The sequence below is a fragment of the Emys orbicularis genome, chromosome 12, assembly GCF_028017835.1.
Source record: "Emys orbicularis isolate rEmyOrb1 chromosome 12, rEmyOrb1.hap1, whole genome shotgun sequence".
NCBI classification, from domain to species: domain Eukaryota; kingdom Metazoa; phylum Chordata; order Testudines; family Emydidae; genus Emys; species Emys orbicularis.
Genome location: NC_088694.1, coordinates 22,933,250 through 22,952,447, shown reverse-complemented (window position 1 = coordinate 22,952,447; position 19,198 = coordinate 22,933,250). Strand labels below are relative to the sequence as shown.

Here is a 19,198-nt window from a genome sequence, read left to right as displayed (position 1 = left end):
CGGGGAGGGATCTAGGGGCGGGCTTGGCCAAACACATTCAAAAGCAGCCAGCCAACCACAGCGGGGGAAGGAGAGGCAGCAGCCTCCCCAATCCGTGGCGGCGGCGCGGCAGCTCGTTTGAGTTCAAACTCCCTATAAAAGGCCCCCGCTCAGCCTCGGCTCTGCCCCCTTTCGGTTCAGCTCCCCTCTTCCCGGGCTGGTGGCAGCGGCGGCCGCGGCTCCCCATGGCGAACCAGTCCCAGTGCCTGGAGGACGCGCCCGGCCGCTGGCCCCCCGGGGAGCCGAGCTCGCCCGAGCTCTACAGCGAGGCGCAGCGGCTGGCGCTGGAGGAGCTTGTGGCGGGCGGCCGGGCCGCTTTCCGCGCTTTCCTGCGCCGGGAGAAGGTGCCCGGCTTCCTCTCGGAGCCCGAGATCCAGGCCATCCTCCAGGCGGCTGCGCCGCCGGCCGGGGCCGAGGACGGGGCGGCCGAGCCCTCGCTCAGCGCCTCGCTGGACTGCTCCTCGCTCACCTACTTCCCCGAGCAGTCGGACGTGGAGCCGCCCGTGCTGGAGCTGGGCTGGCCGGCCTTCTCCAGCGGCTCGTACCGCGGCCTCACCCGCGTGGAGGCGCTTTTCCAGCCCAGCTTCGGGGAGACCATCTACAGCTGCAAGGAGGCGGTGCGCAGGCAGATCCGCTCGGCCAGGGAGGTGAGTCCCCAGCCCGGCCTTTGCGCCCCCTTCCTGCCCGAGCCGCCTCCTCCGGGCTCCCAGGCTTGTGCCTGGGGAACTGGGGGTGTAGCATCAGCCCCCGGCTGGAAGTGGTTTCCATCACGTACAGGGGTTTAGAGTTTGGTTTAATGACTCTCGGTCAGTACCCTCCCTATACAAACGGTTCCAACACCCCATGGAAGCTGGGCTGCAGGGGAGAGTTTAACCCACCCTAATGCTGTGTCCTTCAGTGTGAGCAACCTCTAGCCCCTAGCTCAGCTCCCCTGGCGCTGCCCCTGGCTCTAATGACTGGATGAGTGTTTAATCTGGGCAGTTAATGAGGGTGAGCTGTTAGTACGGAAAACCAGAGTCTGGCTGCGATTGAATAAATCCCTGTACTCGTACTGTACACATTATTGCAATAATATTTGTACAAAGCATGCCTAGCCTGAGGTATCATTTGAAAACTCATCATTTGCTGGTGGTCAGTATTATCCCTGGTACAATGTCGCCACACATTCTATGTGAAGTTATAACGTTCCCCTGTATGGGGTTAACAACACATGTTTGAAACCTCACTGCTCTGCACAGGCAGAAATCAGGTCTGTCCTAAACAAAAGAGGGAATGTGTGCTTGCTTTAATTTGCATTTAAGCAGTAAACAGAATCATCAAGCAGAGAGGAAAACTAAAGGACGCTTACATATGTGAAAAAAATAAGCAGGGAATATCCTTTCACATAGACTGTCTCTTTGGGTCTCTGCTGGAAATGTTTTTCAAGAGTGGGGCTGAAACTACAAAAAGGGGAGACAGAGGCCCCAAAACCCTCCACTCCCCACACAGACCATGCCCATCACATTCACTGCCCCTCAAGAGACAAAGGAAGCAGCTGTTAAACTGTGGGAGGAGTCCTGACCTGTGGATTGATTCTTATGACTGCTGAAAGCATGTGGTGAGAAGTTTGCTTTGAATCTAATATAGTTTTGTTAGGCAGTGTTTTATCTTGTAACCATTTCTGACTCTTATGCCTTATTACTTGTACTTTGTAGTTAATAATAAACTTGTTTTGTTTTATCTAATCCAGTATGTTCAAGTTGAAGTGTCTGGGTAACTTCCTTTGGGGTAGTAAATTGTGTGCCTGTTATTACGGCTATGATTATGTCACTGAATCCGTGACTTCCAGAGACCTCTGACATTTTCTTCCCTGGATCTGTCAGCTGGCGGGCTGTGCAGCTCTCAGCTGCTGCTGGTGGTGGAGTCCCTGAGCAGCAGGGGGACCCTGTAGCTCCCAGTCCCCACAGGTGGCGGGGGACACCCCACAGCTCCCAGCTGCCACGAATGGTGGGGGAACCTCCTCCACAACTCCAGGCAGTAAGGGGACCTCAGAGATCCCTGTGGGTGGCAGGGTCCCCCAGCTGCTCAGTGTCTGTGGGTGCTGGACCCTCCTTCCTCCCCACTTTGTCAGGAATATTTTTAGTAAAAACCACAGGTCATAGGCTTCTGTGGATTGTTGTATGTTGCCCGTGACCTGTCTGTGATTTTTACAAAAAAAATCCCTGACAAAAATCTGAGCCTTACCTATTCTTCTCTTAAAGGAATAATGGACTTAACCTATTTGTGCTGTCCAGGAGAGGGCTTGACAGTACAGGACATATATTCCTGGGGAGAAATATGGGAGTGTGTTGGGATCACCCTGTAGTAGTATAATTAAAGCTGGTGGCAAGAGTCAAGGTGTGGCTGGCTGGCTGCAGCGCGTACAGACATAGCTGGGAGTGATTTACATTCTGGAGGCTGTTTGAAGAGCAGTCCAGGTTGGAGACTGCAGCAGCAAGGCATTGTAACCTGAGGTGCCCTTTACAGGGCAGGGATAACACAGCTACTCATTGGTCTGGACTGTACCCTTGTATGTCACACCTGGGGCTAGTCAGACTCTTGGGCTGCTTCACCCTTGCCAGTTCTAACTAATGCTCTCCTAGATCATGGTTTGAAAAGCATCCCTTAGTTTATCTTGGGGTATGTATGTAAGAAGGGGGCATTGTGGGGGAGAGAGACAGCACTGAAACAAACCATGGCTGTAGGAAGTTCTGATCTACAAGAAAGCAAAACAAACCCCCATAAGCCTCAGAATGCAGGCAAGGGATTCCCTGCAATTTTTATACTATGCTTCCAGCCTGTGCTGCTTGTAAGGAGCAAGGCTGGATTGAGGTCTCTGAGTCAGGGACTTGATCATCACCCAGATGTCCTCTGAGCTGGTTATAACACGTAGTATAGCTGGGACCAATACTGTCCCAGTGACTGGGCTAAAACCTTGGACTGTCTGCTAAGCTGCATGAATATGGACCTGTTGATGTGGATTACAGCAGGAGAACATCTTTACACCGTAACTGTCTTCACTCTGCAAAATGGAACACCTTTTCTGCTATGGGGAGAAGGAAACCACATGAGGCCACGTATCTAATGTATGCCCAGCCCTTGTCATCACTGCACTTATTCTTGCAATGCTGCACCAGCAATATGGTTAATTATACCTGTTTAAAACTGGCACTAATGTGATATAAAGGTTGAGGAAACAATGCACTCAGAAGTCAGAAATTTGTAGAGTGAAGGCTGAATTGCCCCTTGTGCATATGCCTTACTTAGCATGTAGTGTCTGTCACTTCCACTTTGTCACTTGTCCAATATCACACTTTCTGTAGTAAAAGCTTCCGGTTTCATAACCCTGCATACAAGCTGTACTACTGTGTAAAACAGACTATGCAGCTAACATGCTATCCTAGCCAGAATATTAGGATGTGTGTGTCTGCACTGAAATGACAATGTGAGCTATAATCTCTTCAAACAAATGAGTCAAATTATAAAGTCACAAGACTAGGACAAATAAGAACATATTTTTAGTGTAAGGGTCATAATGATTTAACCATTTCTTGCTTTGCAATAATCTCTATATTGTGGAAAGGGGTAAAGTAATTAAAAAATCCTAAACCTATTAAACAGTATATTATGAATGTATTGGTCTCTGTCTGCCTTACCATCTCCTATCAAAAACATCATGCACAAACTTGTCCAGTTTTTAAACAGCTTAGAAATTTTTTTAGGGATCTGTTTGGATCTGGGCCACACCCATTAATTCTTTCCCTTCTAGCAGTGTTACACAGTTACATAAATATTAAACTCCATCCTCCCTTTATGCTGCTTGCCAAGACATTCCAGATCTTTTCACCCAAATGTTCCACTGCTTATGAGCTGAAGTTTGTCTTGGCCAAATCAAATGGATCCTTAATTGCTCCCGTATCAAGTTCCTAACCAATTGGTCTTGTGTAGCTGCAGTTCCCTAATAAATGCCGTGTTGCTTTTCACAGTTCTTGCACGTGTAGCTTCCCTCTCTGATGCAATAGGATTTTATCTGCAAAGACAACCCTCTGGCCATAATGCTGTGATTTCCCCCTCCCAACTCCCTAGTCTGTAAACAGCTGATGTTCATAGTTTTGCACAGCAGCAGTGGTGTTAAACTTCACCTGATGCTAGCCAGTTTCACTACTGCCAGTGGGAACCCCCAGGCAGCTATGAAACTGTCCAATGTCAGTTTCACACTGCTGTTTGAGAGGAGCTGAAGAGGCAGGCATTTAGCTTCTTGGCGGGTGGGACTGAAGATGCCAAAACTGGGAAGCTGGCAAAAGGATGGCCTAGAAGTCCTTTTTGTTCAGTCCTGCTGCATTTGTGTGTGTGCGCTCCCACTCCCCCACCTGCCACCCCTACCAGCCAGAAGGCTCGGAGGTGGGGAGAAGAAAGCAAGCGCAATCTTTTTGTCAGTAGCTAGTATCTGAGGTAAGGGGGATGTCCTTCATCTTGTCATCTTTGCCGCCGATGTCTACTAGTGAGGCTTCTTAGCAAGATTGAGCCCCTGTGCAGAGTCTAGGGCTAGCAGCCTTCTCAGCAGCTGAAGATGGCAGACTAGCTGGGCTTTTCACTAGAGGCTGAGCCAGTGGGAAAGCATTGTTTTTGTTGGTTAAAGTTAGACATTTAAACCATGCCCTAGACCTAATCTAGTTGATCAACACCACACAAAACATGCACTTCTAGCAAAAACGATTGCTAGAGGCAATGGGCCAGATCCTGTTTTGTCACAGTAACGTAACCTCCAGAATAGCTGTTTATCGCCACTGAATTATTGCCTAGATCTTTGGGCCCCATAGCTCCTATAACTTGTATCTTTGGCCTGGTCTACACTTAAAATTAGATTGATCTAGCTACGTCACTCAGGGCTGTGAAATTTTTCACACCTCACATGCTGTAGTTGCATCAAATTAACTCTCGGTATAGGTGCAGATAGGTTGATAGAATTCTTCCATCAACCTAGTGACTACTGCTTGGAGAGGTCGATTAACTACTTCAATGAGAAACACCCATCCATCAATGTAGGAAGCATATACTCTGGCTCTACAGCAGCATAGCTGCATCACCGTAGCTGTGTTACTGTTGTATAGACATAGCTTAAGATGTCCTATAATGCTACTAAGAACCAAGCAGGCATCAAACAACCGAAAGAGAATGTCTTGCTCATTTTCTCCCTTGTACTCCAAGGTTTGACTTGGCATAAGATGCCATAATTGGTCAGATGTCTAATATCCTGTCTCTGACGGTGGCCAATACCAGAGGAGACAAAGGCAGTATCTCCTTCCCCCGCCAAGTCCTTTCTATAATTGAACTGAGGGATAGCTCTGTGGTTTGAGCACTGGCCTGCTAAACCCAGGGTTGTGAGCTCAATCCTTGAGGGAACCACTTAGAGTTCTGGGGCAAAATCAGTACTTGGTCCTGCTAGTGAAGGCAGGGGGGTGGACTCGATGACCTTTCAAGGTCCCTTCCAGTTCTAGGAGATAAATTATAAATAAATTAATGGAGATATCCTAACAGTATTTTACAGGCTCCTGGAGGAGGATTTTTTTCCTGCTTACCTGTAATTTGCACTCAAACTAACACCGCCCTCCACCCTGCCCTTTGCTAACTTGAATTGGTTTCTGGTTGCCATTTGAAGGTATGTGTATTAAAGGAGGGAATACAATGAGCATTTGGACAAATATCTCTGGAGTGAGCGAGGTCAGGCTTTTTAATCTGAGAGGATCATGTTCTGAATATGCTTCTTTTGGTTGCTAACAAACAATAACTTTAAAAATACACCTAGGGAGTTTAAAAAAAGAAACTTGTCAGGTCAGCTGTTGATCTATATGTGCATGACAACCCACAACGATGCCACCCAAAACACAATAGAACAGGAAAGGCCAAGTGCTACGGGGCTGAATTTTTAAAGATGTATAGTCTTGAGGGCCAGAATTCCATGTCAATCAGTGTTAAGTTATGAAAGAGGGAGTAACAGATAAGATTTTTTTTTTTTTATGCTGCCCTACAATGTGAGTGAAAAGGGGTCACTTGAGAGAGAAAAAAGGACAAGTGAATTTAGAATGAATTAAAAAAAAACAGCATTTCAAGTCGTTCTAATCCACCTAAGGAATTCGCAACCCCAAGAGATCAGTCAATTACTATAGCTGAAGTTAATAAAAATAGCCTCGATTAAAATTAGGACAAATAATGTGTAATTAGACACAATAAAAGCAGTCACTAAATCTCATACTTCATAACTCTCAGTCAGTTTATGCCCTGAAGAAAGTTCTTTTCTTCCTTTCCCACCCCAGTGTACAACACTGTGTACCTAGCTTGGTACTATGTGCTCTGTATAGAGGTTGGGGTTGGTGTCCTCTGAAGCTATGGGTATTAACTACAGCCAAAGGCAGGATATTGGATTAGATGGACCAATGGTCTGACACTTATTCAATAATAAGAGCAGGCTCCTGATTCAGGTTTTTCTTGGTGGTTAAAGACTAGCTGGAAGGAAGTGCCTTTCCCAGGGGTGGCTGTGAAAATCTAAAGTACATGAATGGAAACATTGCTCTACTTGTGTTTGGCTTGGAATGCTGGTCTGTCCAGTGCAGTAGAAAAACAGCACCTCTTTACATATTCCTGACAGTAATGCGCAGAAGGAGGATTGGAATTGTGTGGCTCAGAGGTAGATGTGGACCTACAAGAAGAAACTTTGGCCTTGTGACTAGTCCAGTTGAAGTGTACATATAGCTCACTGAGGAAGGTAAAGTCCAGAGGTGGTGGTGCTGGCTAGAAATAAATCACAGTACTCAAGCAATGGGCTTAACTCTAGCATGTTACTATAGCACTGATACCCAAATTCTGGAAATCTCAGATTCAGTAGGTTACTGGATAATCCTATCTGCTAGGGATAAACCCACTTCTTCTACAGGTGCCAGAGCTACTTGAAACCAGAGCTGCCTGCTGTAACTTGCATACAACTCAAACTACTACGTGAGACTGGCCTCTTCTCCAGGGATTACCTCTGTCACATAATGCCCTGGGTCTGCATAGAAACTTCCAAATGTTGGGAGGTATTGAGCGTTTCTTTATCTTGGGTTTTTATCAGATCGGAAAGTTGCTGATTCAGGCCAGGTCTCGAGGTGCCTTCAAGGGGCTAATCAATTCTAGCTGGTGTGGTTCAGTAAAGGTTGCTGATGTAGCATTCTCTCTATTCTATACAAGGAGGGATTAAAACCCGAGTTTAGAGAAGTAAACAAGTGATTCAGGTACCGGAAATAGCAAGGGAGGTGTAGCTATTAATCTGTATTGTTGTAACATGTGCATAGCTGGTGCAATGAAGGGAAATGACAAGAGAATGAATCTTATACCCTACTGTGCCTGTACGTGCACCCTTCAGTGGCGGAAACTAGTCACATTGCTCACCTGAGACTAAAACAACTCCTGTGGCCTAAAACACACACTAAAGCTGAGGCCTGGATCATCCTGCAGGGATCAAAGTATGGAGAGGGTCTACTATATGCCCATCCTGCATGTGCGCACACATCCCTCCTGAAGCAGTGAAGAGTGAAATTTCATGAGTAAGAATAGGTGACGGAATGCAACTACACAAGTGGGTACTCTACCCTTATTTGTGTGAAAAGTCCCTTGGTCTCTGTATGCCATGAGCAGTTAGGATCCTCCGTTCCAAGCTTCCTCTTGAAGACCAAATGTTGTAAAAGAGAGAAATTGCTTTCACTGGGTTTCTCTCCCCTTGCAGAGCTTAGAGAAGTTCTCTATTTAAAACTGCAGTTCAGAAATGTTTGAAACTCTGATGAATTCAGCACTTGGTTTACAGATTTGGACGATACTGGCCTTTCTAGTCCATCCATAAATTTGGATGGAGTGTGCATGTATATTTTTAAAGAGAGACAAACTTCCCCCTCCCCCTCCCAATTTCCAAGCAACTTCTCTGATCTAGTATGTACCTATATCTGCATGTTAATAGCTTGGTATGGTGGGCATCTGTAACATGCCATGATTCCTTGTAAAACCCCAGGTTCAGAATGAACTTTGCTCAAACTGTACATGTGGTCTGTCTCTTCATAGACTTCACTTTTTCTTTCCCCTCCCTTCCATAGCCTTATAACGAGGCTTAAATATTTCTGGATGCATGTGTTCCCCTCCAGGCTAAAAAGAAAGTTAAGGTGGTGGGCAAGTGGTTCTGTAACACTGGTGGATGAGATCGTGGTTCCAATGCCACTTCAGTTCCAGGTGAGCTCTACTGTTTGCTGAATTGGGGAGCTCATTTGCAGTAGAGGTGACCACCTGGAGGAAGGAACGCTGGCCAGAAACGTCATAATACTCTTCTCATGGTCAGTCTAAGGAGTAGCTCTGTCATCTTCCTAGTTGTAAGGCTATGTAGCTAGGCAGCTTCAATGTTTAGCAAAAGGACTGGTGACACTTGTGTATGAGGGGGAGAGTGGATGGATAAACTTTCAGCTTGAGGTCATGCACAATCCTAAATGAGGGAAGGGTGTAAATGTATTAAACAAAAAGTAATTAAACAGTGAGAGAGATGACTATCAAACAGCAACAGATTGTTATTGCCTAACGACTGGTGAGTCAATATTTGATTTTGATTGAACCTTGGGGCAGCTAGTGACTGATGGACTGGTAGAAATACCCTGAAGCCAGAACGTGTGATCATACTGCATTCACTAGCATCTAGCTTTCCAAAGTAAGTCACTTGTACCCTGTGAACCAGAAAGGTAGTTTCAGTCCACTGGTATTTTAGTTTCTGCCACTGTAGTGCCAGGCATACAAAGCAAAAGGTGAGGACAGTGCAGCAGGAGTCTGTCAGGGGTGGCCAACCTGTGGCTCTGGAGCCACATGTGGCTCTTCAGAAGTTAATATGCGGCTCCTCGTATAGGCACCGCCTCTGGGGCTGGAGCTATAGGCGCCAACTTTCCTGTGTGTGTGTTCACTGCTCAACCCCTGGCTCTGCCACAAGCCCTGCCCCCATTCCACCCCTTCCTGCCCCCTCCCCTGAACCTGCCGTGCCCTCGCTCCTTCCCCTTCTCCCCCTCTCCCCCCCCCCCCCAGCCTCTGCATGCCACAAAACAGCGTATCGGGAGGGAGAGGCATTGATTGGCGGGACTGCCGGTGGGTGGGAGGCACGTCGGGGTGGGGGGGCGCTACTGACGTATTACAGTGGCTCTTTGGCAATGTACATTGGTAAATTCTGGCTCCTTCTCAGGCTCAGGTTGGCCACCCCTGCTTTATGTCTACACCGGGGTGGGCAAACTACGGCCCACGGGCCGAATCCAGCCCGTCAAGGCTTTGAATCCCGCCCGTGGGATTTCCGGGCCCCTGGTGGGCACAGCCCAAGCCCTAATGTCTACACCACACCTTAGTCTGAGCCCCGCAAGCCTGAGCCAGCTGGCATGGGTCAGACATGGGGTTTTAATTGCAGTGTAGACATACCCTTAGAAGCACCTTCACTAATGATGCCTTTCAAATTGCAAGTATTGGTGAGATTACAGCTGGGTGAATAAAGTGCAGCCATTAACTTGTTTGACTGATTTAGAATGGGCTTTTCAATAGCGGCCATTGTTGGTCTAACTGTTCCCCTTGAATTAAACAGGAGTTTTCTAGCATTGACTTAATGGTAGTAGCGGTAGACCAAAACTGAATGCTCTTGCTAAATACCTTTAGCCTCCCTCTTCTGGCTGTGCACTGTCACAACAGCTTATTATTTCCTCAAATTATTTGAATAATTCTTGGAGGGTAGCTTGTTGCAAGTGCTTGAAAGCTAAAATTCAAGCTGTTTAATTTTCACTGGAAACCTAAATCACAGGTACTGCTTATCTTCCTTGATTTGATATGCATGACTTTTAGAATTGGGATTCTTGTGAAAATGTGGAGTTTTTCAACTCAGAATCTCCTTTCAGTGGATATTTTCTAATGTCCACTTAAGTTGTGGTTTCTGCAAACACTTTCTACAGTAAACTCTTGTTAGGACACATGCAAAAAGCAAATCTGTTTTAAAAACACCTGAGTATTTCTGCAGACTCTAATTACCAGTGCTTTGGAACAGGGTACAATGGTGAACAAAAAAAGTAAATCTCTGTACTTGTGGGAAGTAACTTTGTGTGTGAGCAATACCACACAAGTAGTGGTTATGCAGCGTACCTATACACACCTTGGGGCTGGGTTACACCTGATAAGTGCAGCTCCCATACACCTACATTACTTGTATAGCCACTTTCCTTTGATGAGCCAGTACTTTGGAATATGGCGAAACAAGCCATCAAATTGATTTTTTTTTTTTTTTTTTTTTTACCCATCTCCATCATCCCCAAGCCAGATGCACTTCTTCTGAATGATGAAGGGCTAGATATCTAGCTCTGTGATGACATTTGGAGTCAGCTAGATGGGTTGCTAGAACACATATGGCTGTGGTCCTAGTTCTTAGTAGCCTGGAAGAGAAGGATCTTCCTTCTTGAGCGCTGTCTACACTAGAGGAATTATTAGTAGAAAGCGTGCAATGGTGCTAATGCTGGTGGAAAGATGATCTTTTGGTGAAGGCACTGGACTGGGACTCAAACTATTAATACCTGGCTCTATCAGGGTTCAGTTCTCAGCTCTGCCCTAGACTCCCTTTGTGACCGTGGATAAGCAGCTTAATGTCTGTGTGCATGGGGATGATAGGGATACATCATCATCATCATCATCGGACAGGGGTGTTGTGAGGATAAATTCATTAAAGCTTGTGAGATGCTCAGATACTACAGGAATGGAAGACATGTTAGATAGTCCAGTATAGATAGGAGCTTTTATGTCTAAAACTCTCTTGAGCCGCAGTGAACTGATCAGCGACTGTAGGGTTAAGACAAATCCTTGCAGCAGGAGGTGTTCAGCCCAGAGTTTCTGGGAGCAAGGGAGTGGAGCCAACTCTGCAAGACTGCTGACTGTGCCACGCCAGCTCCCTAGGTGCTGAAATAAGATGTCATTATGCAAGGTTGTGCAGAAAAGCAAACCATAACATGTGAGAGCATTAACAGGTGTGGGAATAATCCATCTGGGATCATCCTGTATACTCCAGGGCATAGTGAGTTTGACTAAATTGTGGGAACATAAGATGATCATTTTGCCAAACAATAACAAAAAGCAGCATGAAAGTGGCATTATACAGCCAGACATGTTTCTGAATGAGAACTGACTGGGGGAGCTACTGATCTAGACAGGCAAAAGTCATGCTTACTTGTGTAATGAGAGAGTCAGGCTCTGGGCCTCATGGCGTCTTCTGTTTCTGCAGGTGATCGCTCTGGTTATGGATTCCTTCACAGATATTGATATCTTCAGTGATCTTCAGGAAGCCTATAGAAAGCGGAAGATTCCAGTCTACATCCTTCTGGACCAAGATTTTCTACCCCACTTCATGGAAATGTGCAGGAGTCTGGGAGTCTGCCCTGAGCAGGAAGGTGTAAGTATTAGAGGAGTTTTCTATGGTAAATTATGGCGTGTCTTTCAAAGACAATGCTAGTATTTCACATGCTGCCTATAGTTGAACATTTTAGATACTCTTTTATGTTTGCTTGGAAGCCTCTGTGTATCCCAAAGGTTGGGGATTTACACTGCAGGATTTGAATGTGGGCTCTGCATTAACCCAACATGATAGGCTCCCAAAACCAGCAAGAGCCACGTAGAAGCAGCATATTGGCCCTTATCCCAACTTATACGTATTGTATTGCAATACTATTCAGAGGCCACAGTTGTAGGGAGCAGCCCCATTGTTCTGAGTGCCATATGTACGTATAGGAAGAGACTGTCCTTGTCCTGAAGAGCATGCATTCTAAATCACATGTGGCTTTTATAGTCTGTTCTCCCCTCCCCCCATAATATGCATTTCTTTTTAAATGAAGTGTCAAATGTCAGACCCACCTGATGTAGTCACGTAGGTCATGTGACGTATTCCAGTTCTTCAGAATCAGTTTTAATTATGAATAATAAAAAAAAAATCTAGCATTCATGGTTGAGGAATCTTCCAAGCGTAAAGCTATGCAGTGTTGCCTTAAGTTTTCCGATATCTTGAAGTGTGAACTCCCCTGCCCCTGATTTACTCTCACTGAGAGGTTGGTACTAAAGCCCAGTGATGACATTCAGGGGACAGAATAAGGGACGGGGTAGGATTTGGAAGCTTCTGCAGGGCAGGAAATGCAGAGGGACAAAAAGGGTGGTGGGGACAAAGGTAGGGAAGAAATAATGGTATCCCCAAAGATGAGGCTATTTTCCCAATAAGTGCTGCTGAATGTGAAAATCTGGTACTAAATCACTAATGATTAAAAGTTCAATTGTTACAGACAAGGCCATTTCTACCTTGGATCTTTGTGCAAACCTCCAGTTGACAATAGTGAGAGTTTCTTTTAGTCCTAACCTATGCTTTGACTAATGACCCATAATTAAAATGGAATTGGGCCATCTCTGCAGATTGAGTCTGACATCTCTGTAAGCTGTGTAGAGACAAGGAACTCAACCACATTTATCTCTATAGTGGTTAGCACAAATTTGCTGTTATAAATGGTTAATAGTGTCACTCGGGTCTGGTCTACACTACGACTTTAATTCGGATTTAGCAGCGTTAAATCGAATTAACCCTGCACCCGTCCACACAACGGAGCCATTTAGTTCGAAATAAAGGGCGCTTAAAATCGATTTCTGTACTCCACCCCGACGAGCGGAGTAGCGCCAAAATCGATTTTGTCATTTCGAATTAGGGGTAGTGTGGCCGCAATTCGATGGTATTGGCCTCCGGGAGCTATCCCACAGTGCACCATTGTGACCGCTCTGGACAGCAATCTGACCTCGGATGCACTGGCCAGGTAGACAGGAAAAGCCCCGCGAACATTTGAATTTCATTTCCTGTTTGCCCAGCGTGGAGAGCACAGGTGACCACAGATAGCTCATCAGCACAGGTAACCATGCAGGCCGATAATCGAAAAAGAGCACCAGCATGGACCGTACGGGAGGTACTGGATCTGATTGCTATATGGGGAGAGGATTCAGTGCTAGCAGAACTTCGTTCAAAGAGACGAAATGCCAAAACTTTTGAAAAAATCTCCAAGGGCATGATGGAGAGAGGCCACAATAGGGACTCAGATCAGTGCCGTGTGAAAGTCAAGGAGCTCAGACAAGCCTATCAAAAAACAAAGGAGGCAAACGGTCGCTCCAGGTCACAGCCGTGGACATGCCGCTTCTACGCCGAGCTGCATGCAATTCTAGGGGGGGCCGCCACCACTACCCCACCTCTGACCGTGGATTCCGAGGCGGGGATAATCTCATCAGCTACACCTGAGGATTCTGCGGAGTGGGAAGAGGAGGAGGAGGACGAGCTTGCGGAGAGCACCCAGCACTCTGTTCTCCCCAACAGCCAGGATCTTTTTCTCAGCCTGACTGAAGTACCCTCCCAAGCCAGTATCCAAGACCACGACCCCATGGAAGGGACCTCAGGTGAGTTTACCTTTTAAAATATAAAACTTGTTTTAAAAGCAAGCTTTTTTAATGATTAATTTGCCCTGAGGACTTGGGATGCATTTGCAGCCAGTACAGCTACTGGAAAAGTCTGTTAACGTGTCTGGGGATGGAGCGGAAATCCTCCAGGGACATCTCCATGAAGCTCTCCTGGAGGTACTCCAAAAGCCTTGCCACAAGGTTTCTGGGCAATGCAGCCTTATTCCGTCCTCCATGGTAGGACACTTGACCGCGCCATGCTTGCAGCAAGTAATCTGGTATCATTGCATGACAAAGCCTGGCAGCGTATGGTTCCGGTGTTTGCTGGCATTCAAGCAACATCTGTTCTTTATCTTGCTGTGTAATCCTCAGGAGAGTGATATCGCTCATGGTAACCTGGTTGAAATACGGGAATTTAATTAAGGGGACAGAGGTGGCCGTTCCTACTGGGCTGTTTGCCTGTGGCTGAAAAGAAATCCTTCCCTGCAGTTAGGCGAGCGCGGGGGGGGAGCGGGGGATTGGCCCAGAGCTTTTCGCGTTTGGCTAGCAGGGATCTTCCCTGATACCAGCCACGCGGTGGGGGGAGGGATAAAGCGATCATCCAGAGAATTGGATGGGGGGGGGGGGGTTAGTTTGTTTTCTGCTGCTGAAGGTTAACAGGAAAACCGCAGCACTCAACGGGCTTTGCTTGGTATGTGGGAAAGGAGGGCGCAGAAGCCGAAAGACAATGGCTTACCATGGCTGCATGCAAGCCGAATTCTGTTGCCCGGACCTGCGTCTGATCTCTAGCAGCAAAGCCACAGGCACTCAATATTAAGAGGCAAAATGCGACCTTGCACAGAAATCACATGTGCTATGTAATGTGAATAGTGTTGGTCACCGTGAAAGAGTATAAGCATTGTTCTGCAAAATGTATCTTTTAAAAAACTTCTCTCCTTTTTTCCCTCCCTCCAGCAGCTGCAAATTCTTCAAGCCTCCCTCCTCCATCCCGAAGGCTATCACAGATAAGGCATCGGAAGAAGACGCGAGACGACATGTTCGCAGAAATCATGGAATCCACCCGCAGTGACAGAGCTCATCTGAATGAGTGGAAGGACACGGTTTCAAAGTATAGGAAAGAAGCCAGTGAACGTGAGGACAGGAGGGACCAACGTGAGGACAGGAGGGACGCTCGAGATGAGAGGTGGTGGCAGGAAGATCAGAGGAGGCAGGATGCAACGCTTGGGCTGCTGCGTGAGCAAACAGACATGCTCCGGCGTCTGGTGGAGCTTCAGGAACGGCAGCAGGATAAAAGAGTGCCGCTACAGCCCCTGTATAACCCCCCTCCCCCCTCACCATGTTCCATAGCCTCCTCACCCAGACGTGTAAGAACGCGGGGGGGGGAGGCTCCGTACACCTTCCCATTCCACCCCAGTGGACAGCCCAAGCAAAAGGCTGTCATTTTTTTAAACCATTTTTTTAATGGTCTTTTCCTTTCCTCCTCCCAAACCCCACCCGGGTTCCCTCCCTCTTTTTATAATCTATGAATAAAGAATAAATGATTTTTAAACGATAGTGACTTTATTTGGTTTGAAAGCAAGCTGGGGGAATAGGGAGGGTGGGTTCCTTACAGAGAATGAGTCAATAAAGGGGGCGGGTTTTCATGAAGGAGAAACAAACAGAAATTTCACACTGTAGCTTGGCCAGTCATGAAACTGGTTTTCAAAGCTTCTCTGATGCACACTGCTTCCTGGTGTGCTCTTCTAATCGCCCTGGTGTCTGGCTGCGCGTAATCAGCAGCCAGGCGATTTGCCTCAGCCTCCCACCCTGCCATAAAGGTCTCCCCCTTACTTTCACAGAGATTGTGGAGCACACAGCAAGCAGAAATAACAATGGGGAGATTTCTTTGGCTGAGGTCAGAGCGAGTCAGTAGCGATCGCCAGCGACCTTTTAAACGGCCAAATGCACATTCTACCACCATTCTGCACTTGCTCAGCCTGTAGTTAAACAACTCCTGACTCCTGTCCAGGCTGCCTGTGTATGGCTTCATGAGCCATGGCATTAAGGGGTAGGCTGGGTCCCCAAGAATAACTATAGGCATTTCAACATCCCCAACGGTTATTTTCTGGTCCGGGAAGTAAGTCCCTTGCTGCAGCCCTTTAAACAGAATAGTGTTCCTGAAGACGCGAGCATCATGAACCCTTCCCGGCCAGCCCGCGTTGATGTTGGTGAAACGTCCCTTGTGATCAACAAGTGCTTGCAGCACCATTGAAAAGTACCCCTTGCGGTTTATGTACTGGGTACCCTGGTGCTCCGGTGCCAAGATAGGGATATGGGTTCCATCTGTCGCCCCACCACAGTTAGGGAATCCCATTGCAGCAAAGCCATCCACTATGACCTGCACATTTCCCAGAGTCACTACCTTTCGTAGCAGCACCTCAATGATTGCTTTGGCTACTTGCATCACAGCAGCCCCCACAGTAGATTTACCCACTCCAAATTGATTCCCGACTGACCGGTAGCTGTCTGGCGTTGCAAGCTTCCACAGGGCTATCGCCACTCGCTTCTCAACTGTGAGGGCTGCTCTCATCTTGGTATTCTGGCGCTTCAGGGCAGGGGACAGCAAGTCGCAAAGTTCCATGAAAGTGCCCTTACGCATGCGAAAGTTCCGCAGCCACTGGGAATCATCCCACACCTGCAACACTATGCGGTCCCACCAGTCTGTGCTTGTTTCCCTTGCCCAGAATCGGCGTTCCATGGATAGAACCTGCCCCATTAACAACATGATCTCCAAAGCACCGGGGCCCGCGGTTTGAGAGAATTCTGTGTCCATGTCCTCATCACGCTTGTCGCTGCGCTCGCGCCGCCGCCACCTCCTCGCCTCGTTTTTCTGGTCCTGGCTCAGCATAAACTGCATGAGAACGCGCGAGGTGTTTACAATGTTCATGACTGCTGTCTGGAGCTGAGCGGGCTCCATGCTTGCCATGGTATGGAGTCTGCAGTGTTCACCCAGGAAAAAAGGCGCGAAATGGTTGTCTGCCGTCCGTTGCTTTCATGCAGGGAGGGAGGGAGGGGTGAGGCTGTACCCAGAACCACCTGCGACAATGTTTTTTGTCCCATCAGGCACTGGGATCTCAACCCAGAATTCCAATGGGCAGGGGAGACTGCGGGAACTATGGGATAGCTACCCACAGTGCAACGCTCCAGAAATCGACGCTAGCCCCGGTACATGGACGCACACCGCCGAATTAATGTGCTTAGTGTGGCCGCATACATTCGACTTTATACAATCTGTTTCCCAAATTCGAATTATATAAATTCGGATTAATCCCGTAGTGTAGACGTACCCTTAGTATTAACACTTGCTGGACAGTAAGTGGTATTAAGCAAGTCAGTTTCTTTCCTCTCTCCACTGCATGGTTTATATGTTTATATGTTGAAGAGAATTGTTGACTCTTATGAAAATCAGTTAATGTTTTTTTTCTTTTAAACAGCTGATGAGAGTTCGAACTATAACTGGGAACACTTACTACACAAGGTCAGGAGCTAAAATTGTTGGGAAAGTCCATGAGAAGTTCATGTTAATTGATGGCATTAGAGTGACGACAGGCTCCTACAGGCAAGTTCTGGGGTCCTTTGCATTTCTTTAGGTCTTTGTGGGGAGGAGACTTCTGCAAGAAGTGAAAACTAACTTGAAAGATATAGGATTGGCTCAAAAGCAATATTGGTTCATCTATCTAATGCTATTAACTTTTTGAATCTGAATCAGCCTTGAGTAATGGGAAATTGAGAGTGGCTGCATTTCAATTGAGCGCTCAGATCCATAGAGGAGGGTCATGGGGAGGAAAACATTTGTCTCATTGCTTCTGTTTCTGGCAGGCTGAGCTCCCTAGTACGCTATTTCCTGTAACTTCCACCATTTGGGGGAACTTTCTACCATTTGTATTATTCAAACACCTACAGCCAGTTGTGCAAGGGCAAGCATATTTCTCACTTAGTTTTTGTTGCTGCATCAGAGATGAAACCTAGTTGCATGGTGGGTTCCTGAAAACCAGTGCACAACCACATGACCATATGTTAGCTCAATGGTTCTCAACCAGGGGTATGGATACCCCTAGAGGTACACAGAGGTCTTCCAGGGGGTACATCAACTCATCAAGATATTTGCCTAGTTTTATAATAGCTTACGTAAAAAGCACTAGCAAAGTCAGTACAAACTAAAATTTCATACAGACAATGACTTGTTTATACTGCTCTATATACTATACGCTGAAATGTAAGTACAATATTTATATTCCAGTTGATTATCATTTATACCATATAATTATAAAATAAAAGTAAGCAATTTTTCAGTGATAGTGTGCAGTGACACTTTTTTGTCTTTTATGTCTGATTTTTGTAAGCAAGTAGTTTTTAAGTGAGGTGTAACTTGGGGATACAAAAGACAAATCAGACTCCTGAAAGGGGTACAGTAGTCTAGAAAGGTTGAGAGCCACTGCATTAGCTCAACAGGCTTCTGTATGACTATGGCATAAAGTGTCATCGATTGCATAAGGACTGGATATGGATAGCCCTAATGGAAAGTTATACCTCACCTAAACACATAACCCTCCTAATGTGTACTTGTCACTCGGTGTGCGTATAGTTGTACTATTCATTCTAATGTACCAGTTAAAGTGAGATTAACTGTGAATCTCCGTTTGTTTTCAATAGCTTCACGTGGACTGATGGGAAATTAAATAGCAGTAACTTGTTGCTGCTGTCAGGCCAAGTGGCTGAACACTTTGACCTGGAGTTCAGGATCCTTTATGCACAGTCAAAACCGATCAGCCCTAAGCTGCCATCCAGCTGCCGGAGCAGTGGAATATTTGATCACCTGGTCAATGGAACAAAATCACCTAAAGACTACACTGTGGGAAACCTCTTGAGAGCAGAGTTGGCCAGACTGTCAAGCACCCCCAAGAAACCACTGAAAATAACAGATTTGGCTAACAACACTGAAGGAAGCAAATCCTATAACCTAGGTCCTTCCTACATCGGCACAGAGGAGTGGTTTGGAAGTCAGGAGGCCATAGTGGAACCAAAGGAGGTGAACAGCATGTCTACTCAAACTGAACCATGGGAAGAGAAGCCCACAGTGACTCTCTCTAATGCTGTCACGCAAACCAGTGTTGTAATGGTAGCATCTGGAACCCAAACCTCTGTTGCTGCTAGAATGGCTGGCACTCAAACAGTTGTGCCACGGAAGACCGCTATGACCCAGACAGACAAGAAGGAGAGTGTGGAAGAGCATCTACTGCTGAGACAACAATCGAAAGAAGGATCTCCTTCATCTGGAAAGTCCACATCAACTTCTTCTAGTCTACGGTCACTTTCTTCATCATCTTCCCAGTGCTCTCTGGCAAGCTCTACCAGCTCGCTGTCCTCTCTGAGGTCCATTGAGTACTCTGGCAACCACAGGGCAGAGTACTTCCAAAAACTGCATAAAGAGAGGCAGGTCCACTACTCTGTTATCAGGTCCAAACTTAACCATATGGTTGCTATCCTCTCCCGAAGGGGACGCGTGCCTGAAAACTGTACAAGCTGCCACGTTGTAAGCTGCAATGTAAAACAGAGGCGTGAGATCAGCACCAGCCTACTCAGCCTCCGAGACATTTCAGTGTTCAAATAA

General features: G+C 46.8%; 1 protein-coding gene across 1 annotated transcript; it reads left to right on the top strand.

Annotated features, from left to right (window-relative positions):
- The first annotated feature begins 224 nt into the window (after positions 1 to 224).
- Positions 225 to 19,198, top strand: LOC135887090 (protein FAM83D-like). The gene is made up of 4 exons (XM_065414873.1): positions 225 to 686; positions 11,357 to 11,524; positions 17,022 to 17,146; positions 18,241 to 19,198. The coding sequence occupies exons 1-4, from the start codon at positions 225 to 227 to the stop codon at positions 19,196 to 19,198; spliced, it is 1,713 nt and encodes a 570-aa protein (XP_065270945.1).

What these genes read in the sequence shown, in the direction of transcription:
- LOC135887090 (XM_065414873.1), top strand. Translation starts at nt 225, where the DNA reads ATGGCGAACCAGTCCCAGTGCCTGGAGGACGCGCCCGGCCGCTGGCCC. An exon ending in AGATCCGCTCGGCCAGGGAG is followed by an intron (nt 687 to 11,356) that starts GTGAGTCCCCAG and finishes CTGTTTCTGCAG; the next exon opens with GTGATCGCTCTGGTTATGGA. An exon ending in GTGACGACAGGCTCCTACAG is followed by an intron (nt 17,147 to 18,240) that starts GCAAGTTCTGGG and finishes TGTTTTCAATAG; the next exon opens with CTTCACGTGGACTGATGGGA.